Source organism: Aptenodytes patagonicus, chromosome 7, assembly GCF_965638725.1.
Source record: "Aptenodytes patagonicus chromosome 7, bAptPat1.pri.cur, whole genome shotgun sequence".
Lineage (NCBI taxonomy): Eukaryota > Metazoa > Chordata > Aves > Sphenisciformes > Spheniscidae > Aptenodytes > Aptenodytes patagonicus.
Genome location: NC_134955.1, coordinates 13,198,541 through 13,220,711, shown reverse-complemented (window position 1 = coordinate 13,220,711; position 22,171 = coordinate 13,198,541). Strand labels below are relative to the sequence as shown.

General features: G+C 41.6%; 1 protein-coding gene across 2 annotated transcripts in view; it reads right to left on the bottom strand.

Moving 5' to 3' along the window:
• The window catches only part of SCUBE2 (signal peptide, CUB domain and EGF like domain containing 2), a 45,079-nt gene continuing 22,908 nt past the window's right edge, over positions 1–22,171 (bottom strand). Inside the window, exons 14-22 of one of the 2 annotated variants that reach the window (XM_076344030.1) lie at positions 21,974–22,075; positions 20,568–20,723; positions 20,003–20,206; positions 10,895–11,062; positions 8,103–8,264; positions 6,690–6,887; positions 5,938–6,090; positions 4,782–4,861; positions 1–4,012 (exon numbers count right to left, since the gene is read on the bottom strand). In XM_076344030.1, the coding sequence (XP_076200145.1) occupies positions 3,860–4,012; positions 4,782–4,861; positions 5,938–6,090; positions 6,690–6,887; positions 8,103–8,264; positions 10,895–11,062; positions 20,003–20,206; positions 20,568–20,723; positions 21,974–22,075 (1,376 nt within the window). In that variant the 3' untranslated portion in view covers positions 1–3,859. The remainder of the gene's footprint in view (positions 4,013–4,781; positions 4,862–5,937; positions 6,091–6,689; positions 6,888–8,102; positions 8,265–10,894; positions 11,063–20,002; positions 20,207–20,567; positions 20,724–21,973; positions 22,076–22,171) is intronic. The other variant, XM_076344029.1, reaches the window with a different exon arrangement.

The window sequence follows — 22,171 nt, the reverse complement described above, 5'->3', positions numbered from 1 at the left end:
TTACTTTAAGTAGTTTATTCTGTCTTCACACAGCTGGTTACAACAGGCCAATTGACTCCAGCTCATCATATAGGAGACATTTTTAGCATAATTATTAGAATTAATACCAGCATAATTCTGGTATTATACTAGCCAGAAATATGTGCACCACTAAACATATGAAGAATTGTATCTTTATGAGTATAGATGCAGGCAAATAATATATTAGATGAAACAGAATGCTATGGTAAGCAATGTTCTCAGGATAAAGTCTATCTGATATGCGATAACTTGCTACACAACCGTTAATTTTGTCACAAAACTATTACTTAGCACAGTCAAGACAACTAAAAATATTACCCAAGGTTTTCATGCAACTACAAGTTCACTGGTTTATTTCTCTTATTAAGAGTAACAGTCTGAAACATTTTACATTAATTTACAATCATGAAAAAGTTCCTTATGCTTATCTCATGTATGTGACATTAAGTCATCCAGTTAACGCTAATTATTATTTCAAAAGTTAAATCCTGTTTTATAAGGTTAAACATTTTTGAATCATTTGTTGCCAAAAAATAACATCAGTCTACAACCACACAGAAAGTAGAAATTAAAATTTCTACAGAGCCACTACCATCGCTATGAAGATACAATGCCAAGTGTTACAACATTCTGCAACAGTTATCGCTTCTCCCAATATTTAAGATGGCAAAAATTCCCTCTTCACTTTTTACTGCACACACAGGATCTACAGTAAAAGGGGAAACTTTGATTCATAATGTTAGACCAAGGGTAACAGAAGTGCTTCCGAGTCATTTACTTTTGATGTAGAAAACAAACAGGGCTGTGGAGCAAAAAGGATTCTTCTTTAAGGACAGGTTTTTCTCCTCAGCCTCGGACCATACACCACACTGATAACACTCCTCTCCTTCCACAGACAACAATGAAAATGGCCTGTGCACATGGGGGCAACAGAGAAGCAAAGCTGAGATCGACTGTACGGACCAAAGGCGAGACGCTGGTCCCAGAGCAGTCATGCAGAGCTAGAACAGCGTGCCTACAAGACGAGGTGCAGTGCAACCCAGAGCTCAAGTCAGTAACTCATGCACAGAGCAAGAAAGCCTAATTTCACCCATTAAAAATATTTGGATGTTTCACAACTTTTGTTTTCTTGAACCCTTGTTGAAACCAATCACTCTTTGTGTGTCACTCAGCAACACGAAACAGAAATGTTCAGATCTGTAGCCTTCCTGGGAGGGAATACAGCAAGAACTGGCTTGCTTCCCTTGGCAGAGAGCACACAAACCACAGCAAAGCCACTCTGCTGGGCTTGGCCCAGAAGCTGGCACATCACGGTCCTCTCCTCCCAGTGCCCCACCCGCAGGCCTCTAACTCATCCATGCACTCAGAACAGAACTGCAGCATCTCACCCAAAGTGCTCCATTGCCACATAGAGATGGATGGTGGGTCATTGCGACTCACTGACACACTGCATCTGGCATGGGAAGCCACGAACAGTAGAGAGGTAGGGGCTGTGCAGCCAGAGGGAAACTATCTTGAAATACCTTCCTGGGATCTCACCACAACAGTACAGTTCACCACAGATGTAGCAAGCCTTTCTCACCACCCTTCCTCTTGTTTTGGCATCCCTTAGCCGTTCCTCTCACCAATCACACTGCCTCATACATTCTTCCAGATAACCCCTGTCCTCCCTCCCCACAAAGGCAGCAGGGACCCTGGTCAGGATGAAGCACACCAGCCAGGAACGCACAGGGACCTGGGTTCCTTCCCCTCTGTTCTGCTAATTCACTCCCTGCCTCCCTCTTCCCCCCAAGCCTGTTTGCTCCCCTTTGCTGCAGGCCTGGCAGCCCCATTCCTGGAATGGGCGCTCACCACCCTGCCACAGAAACCCACAAGCAGCTCTTGAGCTGGAGCAGAAGCCCCAGTGCAGCCAGCTAGGACACAGTTCTCCCTCTTGGCAGCAACACAAGCCATTTCCCTCTCCCGCTCAGACCATGGCAATTATTTCAGGGCAGTAGCAAGAGGAACACAGTGTCACATCACCCCATCCTGAGAGGCTCTGCTCCTCAGCTGTGGCCTAAGGCCACTGCCCCTTCCCGTCACACCATGACCAAGACATGTCGTTACCACATGACAGGCTGCACTGCCTCACATACCACAGAACAGGGCTGCCATGGCACAACAGTTCAGCAAGTCTGCATTTGGTAGTATTCATTTGCTCCTAACAGTGTAGGGAAGAGATTCAGACCCTGGCTCTTGATGAGGGTTTCATCTGTCACACTGTGGACATGGTAGTATTCACACACAACAGTTAAATACCACATACCAATGCAACGATACCCAGGGAGATCTGACTCCACACCCTAGGAAAGGGAGCATTTGTCCTGGCTACACTGTGAAATTTCAGTACCTTTCCTAAGGGGGCACACAGAGGAAGTTTGGCACCCACTGCACCACTCAGCACTGCCAGTGGCTGAAAGATAGAGGTCGTAAGTCCACCTCCAAATGAATGGGACTGCAGCCAATCTCCCTTCAAGACAGAAGGCCCAGAAGGTACATTACACTGAGGAAACGGTTTGCATGGCCAGAGGACAGTGATGTAACGTAAGTGTGGACAGAAAGGCACTGAGACAACATTTTGATCAACATAGTTCTCCCTACAGGCCCTTTCAGAATAGCCTTCTCTCACATAAGAAACACAACCTGAGGAAAAGAACACAGAATTTGGGAATCTTGAACAGCATTTTGCCATAGACAACTTTTGCGGCCACAGTCTGGTTTAGAAATATCTTTGTACATCTACTTCTCTCCAGCAAGACAGGGACAGCAGCCCTTCTCTGCTCAACAAGGTCATTGCAAGGTGCTCAGACAAGCTAAGGAATATAAGAATTGAGGCTCGTATAAAAACCTTATACAGGTTTATACAGTGATGTACAAAAGCATAATCTATGCAAAGCCTGCATTTAAAATGGGGCTTGTGTGTTCAACTGCAGGTGCTCAGAGGACAGAATTTTATACTGCTTGGAAGAGCCAATGCCTCATGCTGTCCCAGGCCTATGCACAGGGAGAGCACTGGGATTTAGCAAAGAATCTGTTCTGTTGTAACATTTGCAGCCAGCCCAAAATGGAAGTGTCCAGTGGGTCAGGGTCTGTTTTCCATTACTGTGGTGCCCTGGTTTTATTCTGGTATGAGTCCATTTAAACCAATAGGTCATTAGCATGAGCACAGTGTGATCCAGACCCAGAGCGTTCAAGCTAATATTCAACCTTTTGCTTATTCCTCCATATGCCTCATACAACATACAGTTCAGAGAAAAATTACACCTTGTGGAATTCTTGGACTCACTGGTTTGGACTAAAACTATTTCAATCTTAGCTCTGAATTTCCTGCATAGCAAAAGTTAAGAGAGACATCAATCTTGTTCTCACTTTCAGTGAGACCAAACATGAACCCAGCTTTGTTGAGGTAACATGCATTAATGGCAGCCCAGAGTTCATCCCAAACCACAATACTTCGCCTGTCTGTCCTCATCAGCTTTTAGAGTTACTGATGAAGCAACAGGGCAGAGCTCTACAACTTCTGCTTGGCACCATTCAGTTACAGAAACCACAGGCAATCTCTAATTCAGAGACCCATGAAGTATCCTTGGTACCCAAAAGGTATTATCTGGAAAGGAATAAAAATTCTGTTCACCAAAATATTTATATTAGCTGAGAAAGCCAAACTCTGCCAAGAGCAGAGCTGGCAAGTTTCCCTGGAGTTTCTCTGCCAGTGTGTAAAACACAGAAAGCAGCCCCACCTACCACAACCCCTCTGTACATGCCCAGGGCTGGTTAGTTTTTTTAAGTACAGTGCCAACTATTTGTAAGGCCTCAAAAATCTGGAAACTTTAGAGCGCAGCAGACGAATGAAGGATCTTGGGAACATCTCTCTTGACTCTTGGGCTGTGTACTTGAAGTAGTTCTGTGGATGCGCCAACACATCAAACAATGCTTTTATCAGTTTCTTGTCCTAGAAAAAGGAAAGCAGATTTTACAGTCATTCCACAAAGGAGTTAGGGTCAGTATTAACAAAGCTTAATGACTGATTAACTTATAAAAGATTATGGGCATTTTACTTTTCAAGTATAATGTTTCAGGGGCTCAGAAACTAGTGGAGCAAGGCTGACATTCAGGCCCCAGGGAAGTCACTGGAGTTTCACATTTATCATTAGTGGCACCAGGATTTCTCCCCTCCTCATACTTCCAAGAACAGCAAACAAAAAAAACCCACCCAAAACAAAACACAAAACGAACACTGGATCTGATATCCAGCAAAAGAAAGGTTTATTTGGGATGACATCCACTCAACTTGCCCATGCAACTGTCCCCTAACTAAGGTCAGAGAAGTGAAATCCACAGAGATTTTTTTCACCCAGGTAAGAAAAGCCCTTGCTAATCTACAGGCTATAAGTAGCAGCACCAAGTGCTTCTCCAAGAGATTAAATCCCATGTCCCTCAGTTTGCTCCACTGATTCCTTCCAGCACAGTTTATGTGAGGCTCAAGGGGCTATCTTCACCATAGATTTCCCTAGTAGGTCTCATCCACCTTTAATCCCCCTGGGCACAGGGTCTCATATCCACTGCTCTGCACAATCAGGACATGCTGATTCACCCCCCTTCCCTGAAGTAGCATGTGTCTAGTGCACCAAGGAACAGATCTGATGCAGAGCAGGCAACCTCATAGGCACAAAATAGTGTCATTTTCAATCAAACCCAACATTTTAGTGGAAGGAATATACCTTAAGTATTTCTTGATGATTTTCAGATGCATAAAGTCTACCATCCCGAACAATGTCTTCTATTAGTTCTTGGTAATCCTCTATGGGGAATGCACAAAAGAGTAATTCGCAGGTTCACTTCGCTTGCATACTCAATACCTCAATACCTCCCGTGTAAGCCTTGCCCCCAAAAGAACCAGTGGTACTCAGCTCCCATATTAGCAGCGAAAAAATATTCCAAACGCTCTTCTGTAAAGCAACTACAAATACTGTTTACTATGAAAACAGTGTACTCTGCTGAGCTGCTCAGCATCAATCTGTCAAAAGCAAAAGAAATCATAATGCACCTAGGTTACAGTATACACTACAATCCAAGTAGGCTGCTTCAAACCAGCTGCACTGTAAATACCCACAACCTGTTATTGACTTTTTTTTTTCCTTCTTACTGTAGAAAGAAGTAAGAGGAAGCTTTCTTAAAAGGCAAATCCAATGGTCAATCAAAACTTGAAATGCTTCAACAGGAGAGGTCTCCCCTGAAAAATTAATTATCCACTGTTGATGAAACTCTGCAGACCACAGCAAGGATGACTCCTTCACAATTAATCCAGTGTGAACAGAAATGTGCCATATCATTTTCACATCTCTTATGCTGAAGTGCAAAGCCTCAGCTCCAGTTTCACTCCTGGTGACTCTGACAAGGATAGGGTGAAACTCTTGGCCCTCAAGCTTCTTTTCAATATAGATATTTTGCTGTCTGGTACTAGATTACAGATGGTAGCAGCAACACAATAAATCAGAGGCACTTGGCTCTGCCCAGTTCCTAACTGGGGGCACTCTGCTGCCAGCTGAAGCAACCCAGAACTGGGAACGCACAAAAACACATAAAACCCAGATTCTGGCTCTGAGCTCTGCATTTTGCAGTTCGGACCCCAGAATCCCAGCTCTTTGTTTAGGTCTGTGGAAGACTGGAAATACGGTGGCACTTAAGATTGCAGTGCAATGCAGAATTCCTTAAACTAGCTTTAAATGAAAACGGCTACTGGAAGTAGTCTCATAGTGACACAGCCGAGAGCGCTGGGTTACCCTGCTGCTTAGCAAGGTCAAGGAGCCCACAAGGAGTTCTGCACTGCTGCAGCTGCACTGGTCGACATAGGCTCAGCTGCTCACATCCGCTTACCATCATAAGTTACATAAGGAACTTGGAATCCTTTGGCACTGTTCCCTTCATTCGACTTGAACTGGATCCACAACTTCTTAGATCTAGAAGTGAAAGCTATAGGACGTTCGTACGTTTGACAGGTTTCATACGTGGTCACTGAGTTGGAAGAAGCTTTCAAAGAAAACACACAATAGGCAGTTATCTGACAATGCTTCATACTAATGAACAATTAGAAAACAGGTTAAACTACCATGACAAGAAATGTTTGCTGGTATTAATAAAACTCCTCAAAATGTGGCAGGCCATCAGTGGATGGCAGGACATCAATGCATGACTTCTTGTTCAAGGAATATTTTCCCTTTTCCTAAAAAACAGTCTACTGTTTGAAGGATGTGCCTATACTAGAAACTGAAGCCGTTTATTCACACATCAGGCACCTGTAGGGACTAGCAAGCATCTCCTCTTTCCTAACCCAGGCTAGAATTGCTTAGCATAATTCATGACTAGTTAGCTTGAACCATCTACCCCTTCTTAACAATATTTCTCTCAGAGTTCACTGATAGATCATAGCCTTGCACCCTTGTTTCACCTGAACCTATGGAGCAGCATTACCAAACAGGATTTCTCAATTTGTCATTTAAAGAAATTCCTACTTTTAAGTAGAGGCCAGCCAGGCTACATTTAGTTTATATAAACAGCAATGCATGTGAGAAACCTGTGTTGCACACTGAGACAGATACAATATGCCTCAGTAGATATTTCAGACTTACAGCTTTTTCGCATCACCAGGTAGTCTCCACACTCATCTTCTATTGGTAGAAATATTTCTGGAACCACAATCAGAATACGGCGCTTTGGTGGTGGGTTAATATTCCAAGTGCACTCAGTGTTTGCAGGATAGTCCCCAGGATAGTTTGGTGATTCAATATATCCAGTGTAATCTCCCAGTTCACCTCCACACTGCCTATCTGAAAAAGCAATACAATATGCAAGACTAGGCAAAGTGAGGTCATCCTACAGCTCTCTCTACAGTCACTGTCAGAAATAGTACGTGGGTGACAAACACAAAAACTTTTCTGTTTGCATCTGCTGCAGGTACAGTTGTCTTTGCCAGCTTCACTTCACACTGCTGCCTGCTTCTGCCTTTGTGTTTTAATCAATGTTGAGACATAAAAGTACAGGCTAGTCCCTGTTAACACAGCATGTGCTATCAACCAAGCCACAGCCAAGTGGCAAGGCAGTTGTAAGAGGACACAGAAATGGTAAAACAAGGATGCTCCGCTTGCTTGTACCAGACAGAACATTTTTACAGAAGTATCAGCTTAAGCCTAACTGGAGTCTGAGGTGGTCTGCTCAGGCACCATGCCTGCAGCAGCACAAAATAGGGAGTATAGCAGGCTCTTTGCACAGATTAGCATTGCTGGCAGTAAGAGGGTGAAGGTCAGTGCAGAATGCTTTGCCTGCGCTCCCCAACTCTGTGTGGCCAGAAGGGTCTGGGCACTACAGCACCATAACAGTGATGTGCGGGTGCGACATGCCCAGGGAACAGATTCTTTAAGTGAGAGACACAGAGTTCCCAGAAACATATTTCTACATACGTATGTGTATATATGTCTGTGTGTATACAAGTGTCTCCAGAGGTTCTTCTGAAGAGTCGCCTCTCTGCCTTCCATTTTCCCTCTTTAATTTACTACTTTAAATTAGCTTCCCATACAACAGCTACCATAATCTAGAACAGTGGTTCTCTTTGTAATTGCCTCTTTCAAAGGTTGTTATTAAGAAGAAATGGTTACCAGAGCTATTAAGTTTTGTAAGCCAACTTCCATTCCTTTTGATAGAAGGGAAAGAAATCAGGGTGCCGAGAACACAAACTCTGTCTGCTATATCATGGGAGAAAAGATTTAATACCAAGACCCAGAGTGACCCAGCACCAACTGGCAAGACATAATCATCACTTACCTTAACAAGAATGATGGAACCAGTCTGCAGAAATGGTCTCTCATGGACCTCAGTAAGCCATGTAGGATGAGATGCAGGCAGGCAACAAAAGAGGAGCAACACCACTGCCTTCTCTCCAAGCTCCCTGGAGCAAAGCTAAATTTTGCCCTTAGGACCACTCTGAATATCCATGGCCCAGTCTTTTTATTTGTAAGAGATCATCAAAACCATCTTGCTATACTTACTTTTGCACTGTGTTATATTTGTTGACCCATCAAAATCAGTAGTGGTGTTTCCAGGGCATGAAATGCAGTAATTTTGTCCAAACTCAGGCTGGTATGTCCCAACTGTGCAGCGAATACACCGATGAGTTGTGGTATTATAAAAATGGCCAGGTGAACACTGAACTGGAGAGTAATTAAATATGCAGCATGGTTAAAAAAGTGGCAGTACCACATCAGAATGTGATTTTATGCATTTTTGTAAGTCCTAGTATAATTTCAATAACTGAAATGCCATATTCATAAACTATGAGGGTAATAAAGCAGAGGTAATTGAACAGATTTTAATTTATCATGTCACTTTGTGCAAGTTCAAGAGCCCCAAACACAACACTATAGAGCAGTTCTGTGTGGAAGCAGTAATAAAAGATACAGGGGAGTGAGTATAATCACCGTGATTTTGTAAGCAGGACACCAAGTAGAACAGCATGTTAGCAAATGGTCTAGCCACTGACATTTGACTGGGAAGGTGAACTGTATGTGGAAATACTAACTAAACCTTTCTTTCTTGCCAGCTTATGCCAAGCAGCATGTGCACTGCTGCTGCATCCTAGTATACCCCTGTGATCAGCTCACCACAAGCAGAGGTGAAAGACTTTGGCCCTCTACAAGTGGCACATTGCATCAATATTAGTGACTAAACTGGTATACTGCCGCCTTCTCTTATGACCACACACTGTCTTGCAACAACAGGCCATGAGTTAGGGTACAGCCACCTCCACCAGATCTGCTGTTACTTTATTTCATCACGTCATGAAAATCATCATGTTAGCTAGACACATAAGCTATAGCCCTCACAGGGCTTGCTGAGAGTACCTCTTGCGTCACCAAAGCAAGACCCCATTCTGACACACAAACTCTTTCATAAACATAACAGATTTTATGGAAGTTTTAGACATGAGATAGACAGACATAGGGGAAAAATCCTTTCTAGCAGACTTGCAACTTTTTTGCTATTTCCCTGCATGCAGACAGGAGGATTTTCTTCTCTCGTTGCAATCTGAGAATACAGGACCCCAAACACTTTTGCTTACATCTCTAATATGCTTCTTTTCATTTGGTTTTGCTTAGCTATTCTGCATCTATGCCCATAATCATCTGTACTGAAACCTGACAGAAAGCGGTCAAGAGCATCAGCCACATGTTACCTTTGCTCTTAACTCCATCACCACCTGGCTTCTTTTTCCTTGCCCTTTTTCTTTGTGGGACTAAAAAAAAATTAAAATAAAATCTTTTCCTATTCCTTTTACCTCATTTGGCAAGTTTACCTCTCTCAGCTCAACATCAAAATAATTTACTACCTTGCCTTTCAAATGTAGTTTTTTGTGCTGCGCAGTGCCTTTTTTCTATTGCTTTTAAGCTCTGCTTACTCCCAAATAACTCTAGTCTTGTTGAGCTTTGTAAGCTAGCTCAGCCTGGAGTCCTTCCCTACATGTTCCAACCCCCAGTCCAAATCTTCAGATACAAGTTCCAAATAGTTCTTGCATCTGTGATTCCATGTCCCATGTGGCCTCTTCCACATGCAAATCCCTGAGCTCTTCATTCCAGTTAATACAAAAAATTCCTTTAATCTCCACTCTAATTTGAAAACCGAACCTAATTTATAGACCTGGTTTTGTTTATGTTAAATAAAACTGAAATCAGTTTGTCTTATCTTGATCCAAGTTTTTTAACATGGTTTTTTAGTGCTTTAACTTTGCAAAATTAAGTATGAAACAACAGCATTTGTGGATTCCGTGATTCTTCACTGAAGAAATCTATTAGTTATCACATTATTACCAGTAATATTAATTCTTCAACCATACTGCAAAATTCTTCTATCATATTGCCATTCTCAATAGTAAACATATCTTAACTGACACTAGTGAGATCTCTTAATCCAAACCACTACCAAATGTTTGCATCAGGACCTTATTTCTATCACTTATTTCTACTGTATGGCAGTAGATTTTCTATTAACACTTTTTCTTCAGGTGATTTTGATTAAGTGATGTTCTTTTACCCACACTTTAAGACATTGAGTGAACCATTATACTGATTAACATTTCGTCTCTCTCAATGGACACGTATTTTTATCAGCATTTTCAAAGACAGCTTCATAGCTAGCTGTCTTTCAGCTTTTTACATTTTAGATAACTAAGATGCTAATGAAATTCCTTGATTTTTAAAGAGATAATCCCCACCTGATTTTCACTCCTGTGAGGAAAAGCCTGGGAGCTGATTGCATGTCAGCTCCACTGTGATCAAATTTAGAGGGCTGTCTGAGGTACTGCAGGGCTAAGCTGAACGCTAGCTTTTTAGGTATATCCCAAGGCATCCAAGCCCATTTCTCATTATGAACATGAAGAAACTATTTTCTTACTTATCCTCCAGGACTGCAATTCCCTCCTTCACATTTTCATGTTGCTGCTGTGCTCAAACCCAAAATGTCAATAAGGCATACTGGTCTTGATTTTTTTCTTGAGACTTTTTTTCTCCCTGCTGTTCCTTTATATGACTCTTCACAGATCAATGACTTCACTGACCAACCTCCATGTATCTCCCAGCCCCTTCTCAAGTCTTGTATAAAAAAATCAGTTATAAAAAGAATTGAGGCTTTATTGAGTTTCTTTGCAGCCAGGCTAGCCAACTATGAAACCCCTGGAAGGAGAGATCCTTGAAAGGAGAATGACCCTTCTTTGAATGCCCCACTTATAGCAGCAGCAGTTACTTTTGCTTCAGAGGAACGCAGTTCATCAAATAAATCTCGATCTTACCTTTGGTCTCACAGTCCTGAAACAAGGATGCACTGCTATGTCTTGTTGTTAGACCTCCTCCGCAGGGAAAGCAGGATACTCTCCCAGCTTCAGGCTGATATGTCCCAAGGGGACATGGCAGACAGGGTTTGAAGCCGTCAGGAGAATATTCACCTGGTGAACACTGATCTAAAGAGGAAGAAGACACTTGCTTCAACGTGTACATTATAGGTGAAGGCACAGGACCTGAAACCCCACGGTGAAACTGCTCTCCTCTTTACTTGGGAATTGGGAGCCGGGGTTTCAGAACTGAATGCTAGCAACAGATAGAACTTAATACATGCAATGTACCCTGCAAAACCAAAACAGACACTGATAACCTCTGGTGCTAGTGAGCTCTTCTGTGAGCTAGAATGGATTTCACGCTTTGTTGCAAGGCTCCACTAGACACTAGGCCTGTCCAGTACTCTCTGTTAATCTGTACAGTGCAATTATGTAGTGATTATCTCCTCTTTCTAGCTAAAGAACTCTTGGACTCCTCCCAAATGAAATAATTTAGTACTGAACCTAAGATGCCAAAAATGTACTTCCAGATTTCTATAAGTACTTTAAACTTAATATTATTGAATAGTCATACTTCACAACCATTGGTGTTACTGAATTGTATGAAAACCTCATGCACAACAAATAATTGTGCAAATTCACGAAACTAAACATTATGCGTGCCTCAAAGACTTCTAAAGCAGAAATATTCTTGCCATTCCTCTGATACTGGATCTTGGATAATGATTATCTGTGCACTGGATTGCTGTGTTCTGTATGATGCATAGATAGCACTAACTCAATCTGACTGATTTTACTTAAACACACACCTCAATACTAACAAGCCCAGCAATATTTATGGGTATCTTTGAAAAATTCAGGTTTTCAAACTTTTCACAAAAGAACTGGCTTCAGTGCCAGTATTCGATAATTACCCAGCTCTGGAAAAGCACAGAACACTGTTGCAGTTGTTCAGCTGTGCTGAAAAATTCTGTCCTTTTAAAGACCTGTTACGATAATAAACTGTTAGTTTTAGTTTATAGCGCAAATAAATCACTCAGTGAATAGCTGTTTTGTTAGGAAGTTAAATTGGCCTTGGCTTCATTTCAGGATATATGACTGACAACAAGCAGTGCATTAACCACCGGTCATGATCAATGATGAAGAGTTTTGTTTATAGCCGATAGACCGAGTGGAATAGTGAGTGTTCCTCCTTAGCTTAAAAATAAAATACAGCAGGTTAAGCAATGCTGTGTAGCTTATCAATGAAAGCTAGTGAGGAAGTGTTAGCTCTTGGTTCTAACTTTTTCCACCACACATCACTTCTGCTCTCATAAGAACACACATTCATTTGCTCCCACACATTTCAAGCCTTTCTTCATTTTATAAACATTCCTATAGAACACTCATCCCTGTACTCTTTGTGCAACTCAACAAACATGAATGAATTAAGGCTTTCATTGCAGCACTCATAATAAGGTAAGGAAAGAGCACTATTTACAATTCCGTGACAAGGAAAGACAATCAAGGTTAGTAAAGGTGATTTTGAGAAGTGGCTACTGACTTCAGAAACCCAGAAGCAATGGAAAGACAAGTGTAAATCTCCTTCTCTCAAAAAACTCTATGGCTCTATGAGAAATCAGTGCTCTGAGTGGCCTCACTAGAGACTATCTCCTCTCTGCTAGCTCCCCTTAACATGTCTTTTTCCCTTCATTTTGATCACGTCAAGTTTGGGGTGGTTTGGATTTTTTGGATTGGGGGGGGTGGTGTCTTTGTTTTGTTTTTGTTTTGAACAGAATGCTACTTTACATTGACACATGTAAAACCATACAAATTCAACCTTAAAACTGTATTCCAGGTTTCCTGAACTTGCTCAGAGTCCAGCATAACAGTAGATCAGCTAACAGAGCTCAAAGGAAACCTGTCCCAGGCAAGAACCAAACCTACCACTTATGGCAAAATTGAGAACTTATCCCATCAGATCTCTCTTGACAACTTTATCATCTGCACCTCACTTGCCTTGAAACAGCATGTTGTAAAATTGTAGAGCTCCCTGTGGAATAAAACTGAGTTAATCTAAATCTTCCAGGATTATTTAGCAAAGTGCCTAATTTTGAACATTTGTATTGAGGAAGTAAACTTAAAAAGATCTCCTCAGACATCACTGAGATCCTCAACATGGGGCATTCTTAGATGCATTGTGTGACTGAATTCTGAGAGGGAGAGAAAGATGGGGCAGAAGCAACAGATGGTCTGTTTCTGTGCCTTACCTCCACATTGAGAAATACTGTGAGCTTCAGCTAATTTTTGGTTTTCAGGATTCTGAGGACTGGGGCAAGAGTCACAAGTTATTTGTCCTTCCTCATTCTGCTAAGTTTTATTAGGACTTAAACCACAACTTTCTCATTCCCCATCATAGTACGTTCCCACACTTCAGCTAACTAGCAGCAAGAAAAAATATCAGGTCACTAACATTTTGTGTCTTTGGGTTCAAAGCCAAATTAGGGGGTCAGCAGCTAGACTACTAGATAAAGTGCAAGGTGATACAAAGACTACGTTTACACAAGTATTAGAGCTGATCAGCTCTCAGGACTTTTGCAATTTGGCAGTTTCTGTGTACTGAAGAAAGACTGACATCTTGTTTCAGCTTTGCTCAGTGTTAATCTGAGGTCCATTAAGCTGCACTGGAGCTACGCTCCAACTGCTTCAGGCCCCATTTCCCTCCTGTCTTCCACTTGCACTGGCTGCCCCAGGGGTGCACTGTCGCAGGTCAGCAGGATGGTAGGCTATGCCTGTGACAGCACCCACAGAAGAAACACAGGGCTGAGACAGTGAAAGGCAGGAACTGTGTAAAATCAACCTGGGGCAAAACAAAACTTTTCCATTTGATCTGAACCAATCAATTCAAGTATTTCATTTTGATTTTCCTAAAACGTGGCAACAACAGAAAGAAAACTGTAAAAACAAGTCCAACTAGCTACCACCACTGTAATAGGGTGTGCAAAACTAGCTGAAAAAGCTGTGTACAGTGTGGTGGTTACAGTTGTGAACTAGCTTGGAGAGAGAAAAGGATCAAGTGGGAAGACAGCGGGCAGGCTGACCCAACATGGAGAGAAAGCCATGTAATGACTATCCAGCTCTTTCAATATGAACTACTGCTTAAAAATAAGAATATCTGTTTGGGCAACAGCATCTTGCCGGAGTCAAACCAGGCTGGCAGAGGAGTCCAGCTAGATGAGCAACGGACTTGTTCTGAGTGTCCATGGGGTTTGGGTTCACAGGACACCACCCCCCTGGCCACTCTGCTCAGAAATCACTTCACATTATCATCAGAGCCCCAGCGTGTGGAGTGGCCTTTCAAGACAGAGCTAGATGCTTTCACAATGGAGGTCACTGGTTTATGAAGCAGCATATGTGGTATGCCTCCTGGAACTGGAGAGACTAGGCCTAGATGGATAGGCCTATGAGGGTACTCCACACATATTCATATCTGATGTTACTACATGCAATAATGAGCCTTATTCTCAAGGGTGTTAAGCACCCATGCCCAATTTGAAATCAATGAGACTTGAAAAAAGCAAGCAACTCTGGATTAAGTTTATAAAGTATGTAAAATAGATACTGGGAAAATTAAGTTTTAAATATTGCACTGCCTAGAAAAATGCATAACCCTATCCTTCCCTCACTATGACTTCTGAGACGCACCAAACACTTCAAGCCTTAATAGATCCTATGTGCGTATGAGAAGAGGTTAATACATCCAGATACAGATTTAGCTATTTACAGTCTAATGAATACTCATTATTCAATGCAAATATTAAAATTACTCCAAGTGATGCCCAAGCTTTAATGCCTCAAGCTCTTAAATATATCAGTTTCTTCACATGACTACATCAAACCAAGCTTTTCAAAGTGGTACAAGTGTCCAGACAATTTGATCCACACATTCCCTGTAAACTGCTCCCAGTTCCTCCCCATCTTCCACCTAGAAATGTTCCAAACACAGGCCGCTCCTCTAACCCCACTGGAGCACAGAGCAGGGGTAACAGAGAAAAGCCTGTTTAGAAGCTCACAGCACTCACCAGGGCCCAATTTAGCATAACAAACAGACTTGGTGTTAGGTTCAATTATAGTAACATTAATTATAGGGACATTATGTCAACACAGAAATCATCCCATGGAAATCCACAGGACTGTGCATGAAATTAGGATGACACAAATGAACCCTCTCTAAAAAAAACCAAACATAACAAAAAACCAACAACAAAAACCCCAAGAAACACCTATAAGAGTTCAAACTTTTCCTGCCATTTGTTTAAATGAAACAAAAAAACTTTATGAGCTTCATTTCACAAAACTAGAAACTGCATGGTCCCACCTGACACATGGGAAATACCCAGTCGAAACAAGATCTGAAGATTTGCAAATAATGACATTGAGTCAGAATTCCACTGGCTGGCTTTGCTCTTTTTTCAGAAACCTGATTGTTTTTCTCCAATTGAACAAAAGAACCAATTGCCTCTAGTAGACTTCATTTCTGCAGCCACTGTCTTTGTTTGTCTTCAATACCCATTAAAAACCCAGTCTTGAGTCTCATGCAGCTGTTTTAAAGAAAAAAAAATATGTGAAAGCTTTTCTGATGCAAAAACAAGAAGAAAAGAGGGGGGATGGGGGGAAGAGAGGGGCCCACAGGGAACCAGGATTAACAGTTACAAAGACATGTAAAGGCTCTTCCACTCTTTTCAACATGTTAGCCTTTGAGCATTTGCTCCTATAGACAAATGCTGTAGTATCTCAGTGGCTGAGAAGGTGAACCTCATAAAGGAGGTCATGATCCACCAATTCACCATTTTCTTAAGAATGATGCCTTGACTTTATAAGGAAAATCACCAACAACTGATGCAAATTGATTCTGAAGCGGCATCCTTTAAGTTATTGTGTTTTAGCAGTTCACACATTTAGGTCACATGAGATGATTACGCATCCTAAGGATTTATGTCTTAAATCTATGATTGTCAGAGCAAGCAGGTTAGCAGAAAAATAGCATCCTTTCTCCCATTTGATAATTCATTTCTTCTTGTCAGATTTCTATAAAATTGTAAAAAAAAAAAGCAACATACAGTTCTCTGTTGTGTAACACAACTATTAATTGTAACAACTGCAAAGGCAGGCTTTTCTCTTTAAATATCTCTCTCATACTTTTATAACACCAGTATCATACCACATCTAAACTTTGAGGTGTGGTTCATCATTTTGTATGAAATGTTAATATCTTATTTGCATCCTCTAAACTAAGGGGACAAAACTGCTGAATGCTGAGTAATGAAATGCATCAACACCTCCCACACAAGATAAAGCTGCTCAGGATTTACATCAGAGACATGCCTATACCAGTGCTGCTCATGCTTGCTGTTCTCTGAAGTGACAGCTCTTTGGATGAATCCACTTGCAACTACTGTGCAGCAAGGGCATGCTCACACGTCCTTTTACGCAGCAATTTCAGGGAATGGTACTTTTCCTTGCCTCCTTCCATCTCTTAAAGTATCCGTGTATCCAACACAAAAAATACCAAATGGAACAGGCAAGGCGTGCTTTCAACTCCATGGGATGTGATCAAGGTATAACACAGTTTTAAGCAATGGAAAAGCCGCTAAACTGCTTGTTGTTCTCCCTCAGTGGAAAGTGCCTGAGGGCAAAAGGGTCCCAATAGATACCAACAACTGTTCTTTCAATATGGAGGTTTCTGGTAAATCAGTTTCTGATAAGGAATTGCTAGTATTTAAACAGTTGGTCTTTGGCTGTTAATTCTGTCTAAAGTCTAGTTCATACTGGAGAATGAATACTTTTAGCCAGGTTAGTGAATGAAACTGCATTCTCCCCAGGACAAATCTTCTCTCAGAGCAGCTTGCAGCATTTCCAACATCCTCAGATGGTTCATCCAGTCTTGAAGCACTGTCATTCAAATATGTATGTTTTTTACCATGAGATTTACTTCAGTGTGGAAAGATCACACTCCTGCTATGAGAATCCAGTTCTCTGGTAAGGCTGATGAAGGTTCCATTTTGCTATATGCATTTCCTGTGATATACATTAGTAGAGACCTACTGCTGGTTGCTCCTTGGAAGCCATTCACAGGACTTCATGGAATTAATCAACATGAGCCAATGCTAAGTATGCTTATTCATTGATACAGAGCTCGCACATAACAAGGTAGACAAATGCAACACGTGAACCTCTAAAGCATCAGAAAATCCCAAACAGAACTGTATGTTAAACAGCAAACTTGAAATAAAATACGCTACCCCTCAGAATCAGCAGTGAATTCCCTTTTACCATCAACAGCTGTTTAAAGAACAGCAGACATACACATGCAACCATTCAGCATATTAAGAATGATGAAATACCTTGGAAATCACATCTAATCTGTTCCTGGTGCCTTTCTGGAGCTTTTATTCTGTGCTGTGCCCCACTGCAGACAGCAGGAGTGAAGACAGGAAAATCAGGAAAAGTACTACCTCACTAAAACTGTGAAACCAAATGAAGTTTAGCTTACTGCTGCAACTGCAGGCCAGTTACCCAAGACAAAAGCTATCAGAGCAGGAGCTGGACTGTCCCTCTTACGCTGCTCAGATACAACTAATATTTCAGACAGTGCTGTGCCAGGAGAAGTCTACCACAGGAAGAGGACCAGTACAAGACTGTCTGAATCAATAAAACTGTATCTAACTTAGCTATACTCCAAGTATTTTGTTTTAAAAAATGTATTTGAAAACAATGAACTGAAACCTGCACTTCACTCACTATCTGCATCACAGAAGACTTGTAAGACTGACTTTATTCCCTCACTGCTTCCTGCTCCTCTGGTCAGACTGAGCAGAATTCCTTTGCCAAAGTTCTCTGCTTGTCCAGAGACCACATCCACCACCTGCACTGAATCCATCTGCTGACCCGGTGTGTCTTGCTATGGAGTCACTTTCTCCCCAGAACCATTAGCATGTCTAGATAAGCAGGGCCCCAATCCTGTCCAGAAGTTGTCAGCAGCTCTGCAAAACAATCACATCAAAACAAAATGAAACAAAAAAACCTGACTCTCCCACACACATCCCCGAGCTAGCTTCTTCCTCTTCTTCCACATTGTTCCCACTCCATTCTCTTCTCCCCAGTCTACTTCTTAGCTTCTTCTGACTGGTAGTCAAAGCAGCAGCAGCAGCCATCCAGTGCTGCCTTCACCATACACACTGGGACAATCAGCTTTTTCTAAAGAAATGAGGCGTACGTTACAACACTGCCTCTGTATGTACTTTTATGTCCCCTCAGCAACTACTGAACTTTCTGTCCAACTTCCAGCAATCTGACAAAGGATGCAGAGAGGTTTCAAAGATACTAAGTTTCTGTACATTTAATGTAAATACGTGGGGAACATGCAAGTGGAGGAGAGAGAACTTCTTAGCATCCATGCAAGTAAAAGGCTGTGGTGCAAGTTCCATCTCCTGTTTGATCACAGCAAATCTACACAAGGATATGGTCTGAATACTTCAGCTGAAGAAAGGAAGATTCATTTAGTGATTTGCATGAGCAAATCGAACCATAAGGCATGAGACCCAAAGGTAATCATATCTTACTAGTTCCACTGCTCACAGCAGTACCCGTTAAGATGTCCAGAGGAAACTGTGGCACCAATTCAGCAACAGAAGCAGCTTGACTTTTACAAGCTGTTCTTCAAAACATTTGTCTTCATATGCTCAGTGTCTCTATTTTAACCATGGACAGGCTATTTGTGCTCACCATACCAAAAAGTTTTCCAGGCATTCTCCAAAAGCCCCCTTTCTCTCTAAACTAGCACAGAAATGCCATGTAAGCTTCTCATTTGTAATGAGAAATTAAACTGGTTCTGCAGCTACCTAAAAAAAATTTTGTTTCTTTGTTGTTCCAATTCCTAATTGTAACTCACGTTGCCTTCTCTACCTGCAGTATTTTTAGCTTACCCATTGCTATTTTTTCCAGATGAAATCAGAAATGGTTTGAAAGCCATACTGTGCTCTGTACAATGGACTGAGACAGTTTTCCAAAGCCTTCCTCCAGCATCCAACACAACAGCTTGAAAACATCCACGTAAACCCGTCTTGGTGAACTTTCCAAAGTTTTTCAGACTTAGTACAATGTTACCAAAAAAAGAGAAAACTTACAACTTTTTCTGACAGAATTCCTGAGTAATTCCCTAGTCTGCTTGCTTGCACAGATGTTTTAAACAACACCAATTCATTTTTCTATTCTATGAATCCAAGTTTTTCTAGAGTTAGAAAGACTAGATTGGAAAATCTATTCTGAGGCCAAATGGCTTGCTGCTGGAAGACGTACTAATTCAATCTGACAAGCATTTTAAAGGCTTGCTGATTCACAAAACCACCTACATGCTGCCTACCCTATGCAGCCTGAATTAGCTGTCATGGTTGTTAGGCCCCTGTTAAGATACCATCTGACCCCTCTCCTTAACTTTTGTGCTTTGGAAGCATTTATTATGAGCTGCGTTATGGTGGTGCCCTCCAGTGCCATGATAATTAAGATTTTTCTCAGTACTGGCTATAAAACCCCTATTCTCCATGAATTTGTAACTCTGTCACGAAGATTCTCTGGGACTCAGTGCTTAATCAACAAAGAGAATGTGACTGTATCAAATTCTGCTCAGCCTTTTCTTTGGAACAAGGGAGAGATGAAATGTTCACAAGTTCAGAAACACAGTGTTACACTGGATATTAAATGTAGCCTTAAAAATAACACTGGTGATGTCAAGGCCATTGGTGTCTGATGTTACTCCCACGTTTTCTACCTTTGAGCTTATTGTAGGCTGTGCATCAACTATAACGAAGTGCAATGCACTGAGCCCTTACTCTACTCTGTAACACAGCAACTGCCAACAATAAATACATAGAGGGGCACATCCTAGTAGCACAAACAGTAACCCCTACTTCTTCACACACAGCCCTCCTCTGTCCTGGACAAGCACCCCATGATCCCCTCAAGCTCACCAGACCTGAGCAAAAGAGTAACACACACGTGATGGTTTGTTCCTAATTTACAATTACTTACCGCATCTGTTACCCACATGCATCTGTCCTACACCACAAGACTGCTGTGGCTCTGATAGCTTGAGAGACTTTCTGGCCATTTCGTGGTCCACGCCAGACACACGAATGCGGAACTGGTCCCTGCTGACTGTCTTCCGTAAGGTTCGAATGGTTTTACGGAACCTCTTTTCAGTCTTTTTCCGAGCACAGCGCACATCACATGTGTCTGAAAAGTATCAAGGGTGGAAGCTGCTATAAGTGACCATGCACAAAAATCCACCCAATTCAAAAGACCAACCAATGCAAATCACTGAGAAAGCAACTTCTGTGAACAAGTCTGAAATCCTTAAGGACAACACCACCAGGCTAGAAGAAAACTAATCAGACCACAAGACTAATCTATGGGCAGCTTTTTGATCTTTGAAACTATCCCATCCCTCACTCTTTTTAAAGCAGTAAAATTCATTTTCAAAACAGGAGATACTTTTTATTATCATTTTGCATACAGATAGAAGTGAAATATACAGAAGTTAAGGAGCAAACGGCAAGAAGCTTCAAACCGCACCTTGGATTATTTTCCAACCAACCTGTCACCTCCTTTCGGCTTGTTTCAAGCTCAAAGTCCGCAGTGATAAAAATTTCTCTAGTCGCTGTCAGTCTACTGAGGGCTCCATGAACTTTCTTGCCAGAGCTGCATGTTAGGTTTACATAGTGGAAGCTCTCCATTACTGAATTATGTCTCTCTGTATGAACAAAATTAAAGGAAGCAAAAGCTTGGCCAGCTACGTTATTGAACATTCGCTAGTGCTCAGCGCATATGTTGTCATGAAGAGCTAAAGGGGAGCAAATGATCAACTCCACATGCCAGTAAACAAACAGTTTGGCCAGTTTCTCAACTGGTACACCCTCACATAGATCATGGCTCCAGTGCACCTACAGACATACTGTCAGGCTGAGGCTCTGGCACTGCAGCGGGTCTGAAGCATGATTCACTGCTAGGATGAGAACTTGGCTGCAGTGCTCAGCTCGCTTCCCCTGGGTTTTGCTAGAAGGTTCTAATGAATTGCCTTTGCACTATGCAAAGCATCTTAAAACTATGACACTGCCTGCACCAGGCAGGCTACTCAAGGGAAAAAATTTTGCACTCATATGAAGCATGTGAAAAACATGTTAGCTTATAATGGTGTTTAAATTAAGTAGTAGCTGCATACACAGAACATTTGGAGACCGTTTTCAAGGTTTCAATGAGGAAATAAGATTTAGTTAAAGAAAACACCCGGAATAAGCTTTGGTTCTGGAGTTTATAACTCTTCACTGAGCATCTAGTGTAGTTTCTCACTGTTACTCTTCTAAGGACAAACAAACTGACATGCTGATTCATCATATTGTTTAATGACTTTTTCCTCCAGCTCCTTTTTTTTTTTTTTTTTTTCAAATGTACTCCTCCTCATTTTCTGCTGACTTTGTAAATTCCCAGCCTATACTTTCTGCCTTGGAACAGATGGAAGAGCTGACCTCACTGTGTCCATCTGGGGCTGCTGAAGTATAAAAGGAAGACAAGAGAAAAGAGGAATAACTCTTTGGCAACAGTCAGCATAAAAGGCCGGGAGATTCTTCACTGAGGCTTCAGACAGTAAGGAGCAGGTGACAAAGGAAAGAACAGAAAGAACGGATAGAGAGAGAAAGGAAAGGAAGAAATCAAAAGAATGAAAAGAATGGTTGATTTTGCTGAGAATTTATTGGCAGTGGTACAAACAGAAAAGGAGAAGGGCTTTCCTAGCAAGACTGTAAGGTTGTCACAGGGAAGTCCTGTGATCTGAAATAACTATTGCAAGAATCATGGCTGGGAAGGAGCGTGATTCATGAGGTCAGTGAAGAGCAGAAAGTTTGCAGTCCTCTATGCTTTGCTTATGCTGTACTTCATATCTGGAAAGCATTTAATAACCCCTGAGCTACGGCTCTAATCTGCTTACCTGCATTTTTATATTCATACCTGGTATCATCTGTTCCAGACCTTGAAACATCTCAGTCTTTTTCAAACTACATTTTCCTTCATTTAATTTAAAGGTTACGCTTATCTTGATGGCTGAAGTATCTTCAGGAAGAAACAATGACATGTTATTTTAAAAAAGGAATAGAAAATTTAGATAACCCTAATGTCACATCATAATGATGACATCAAAAAATATGC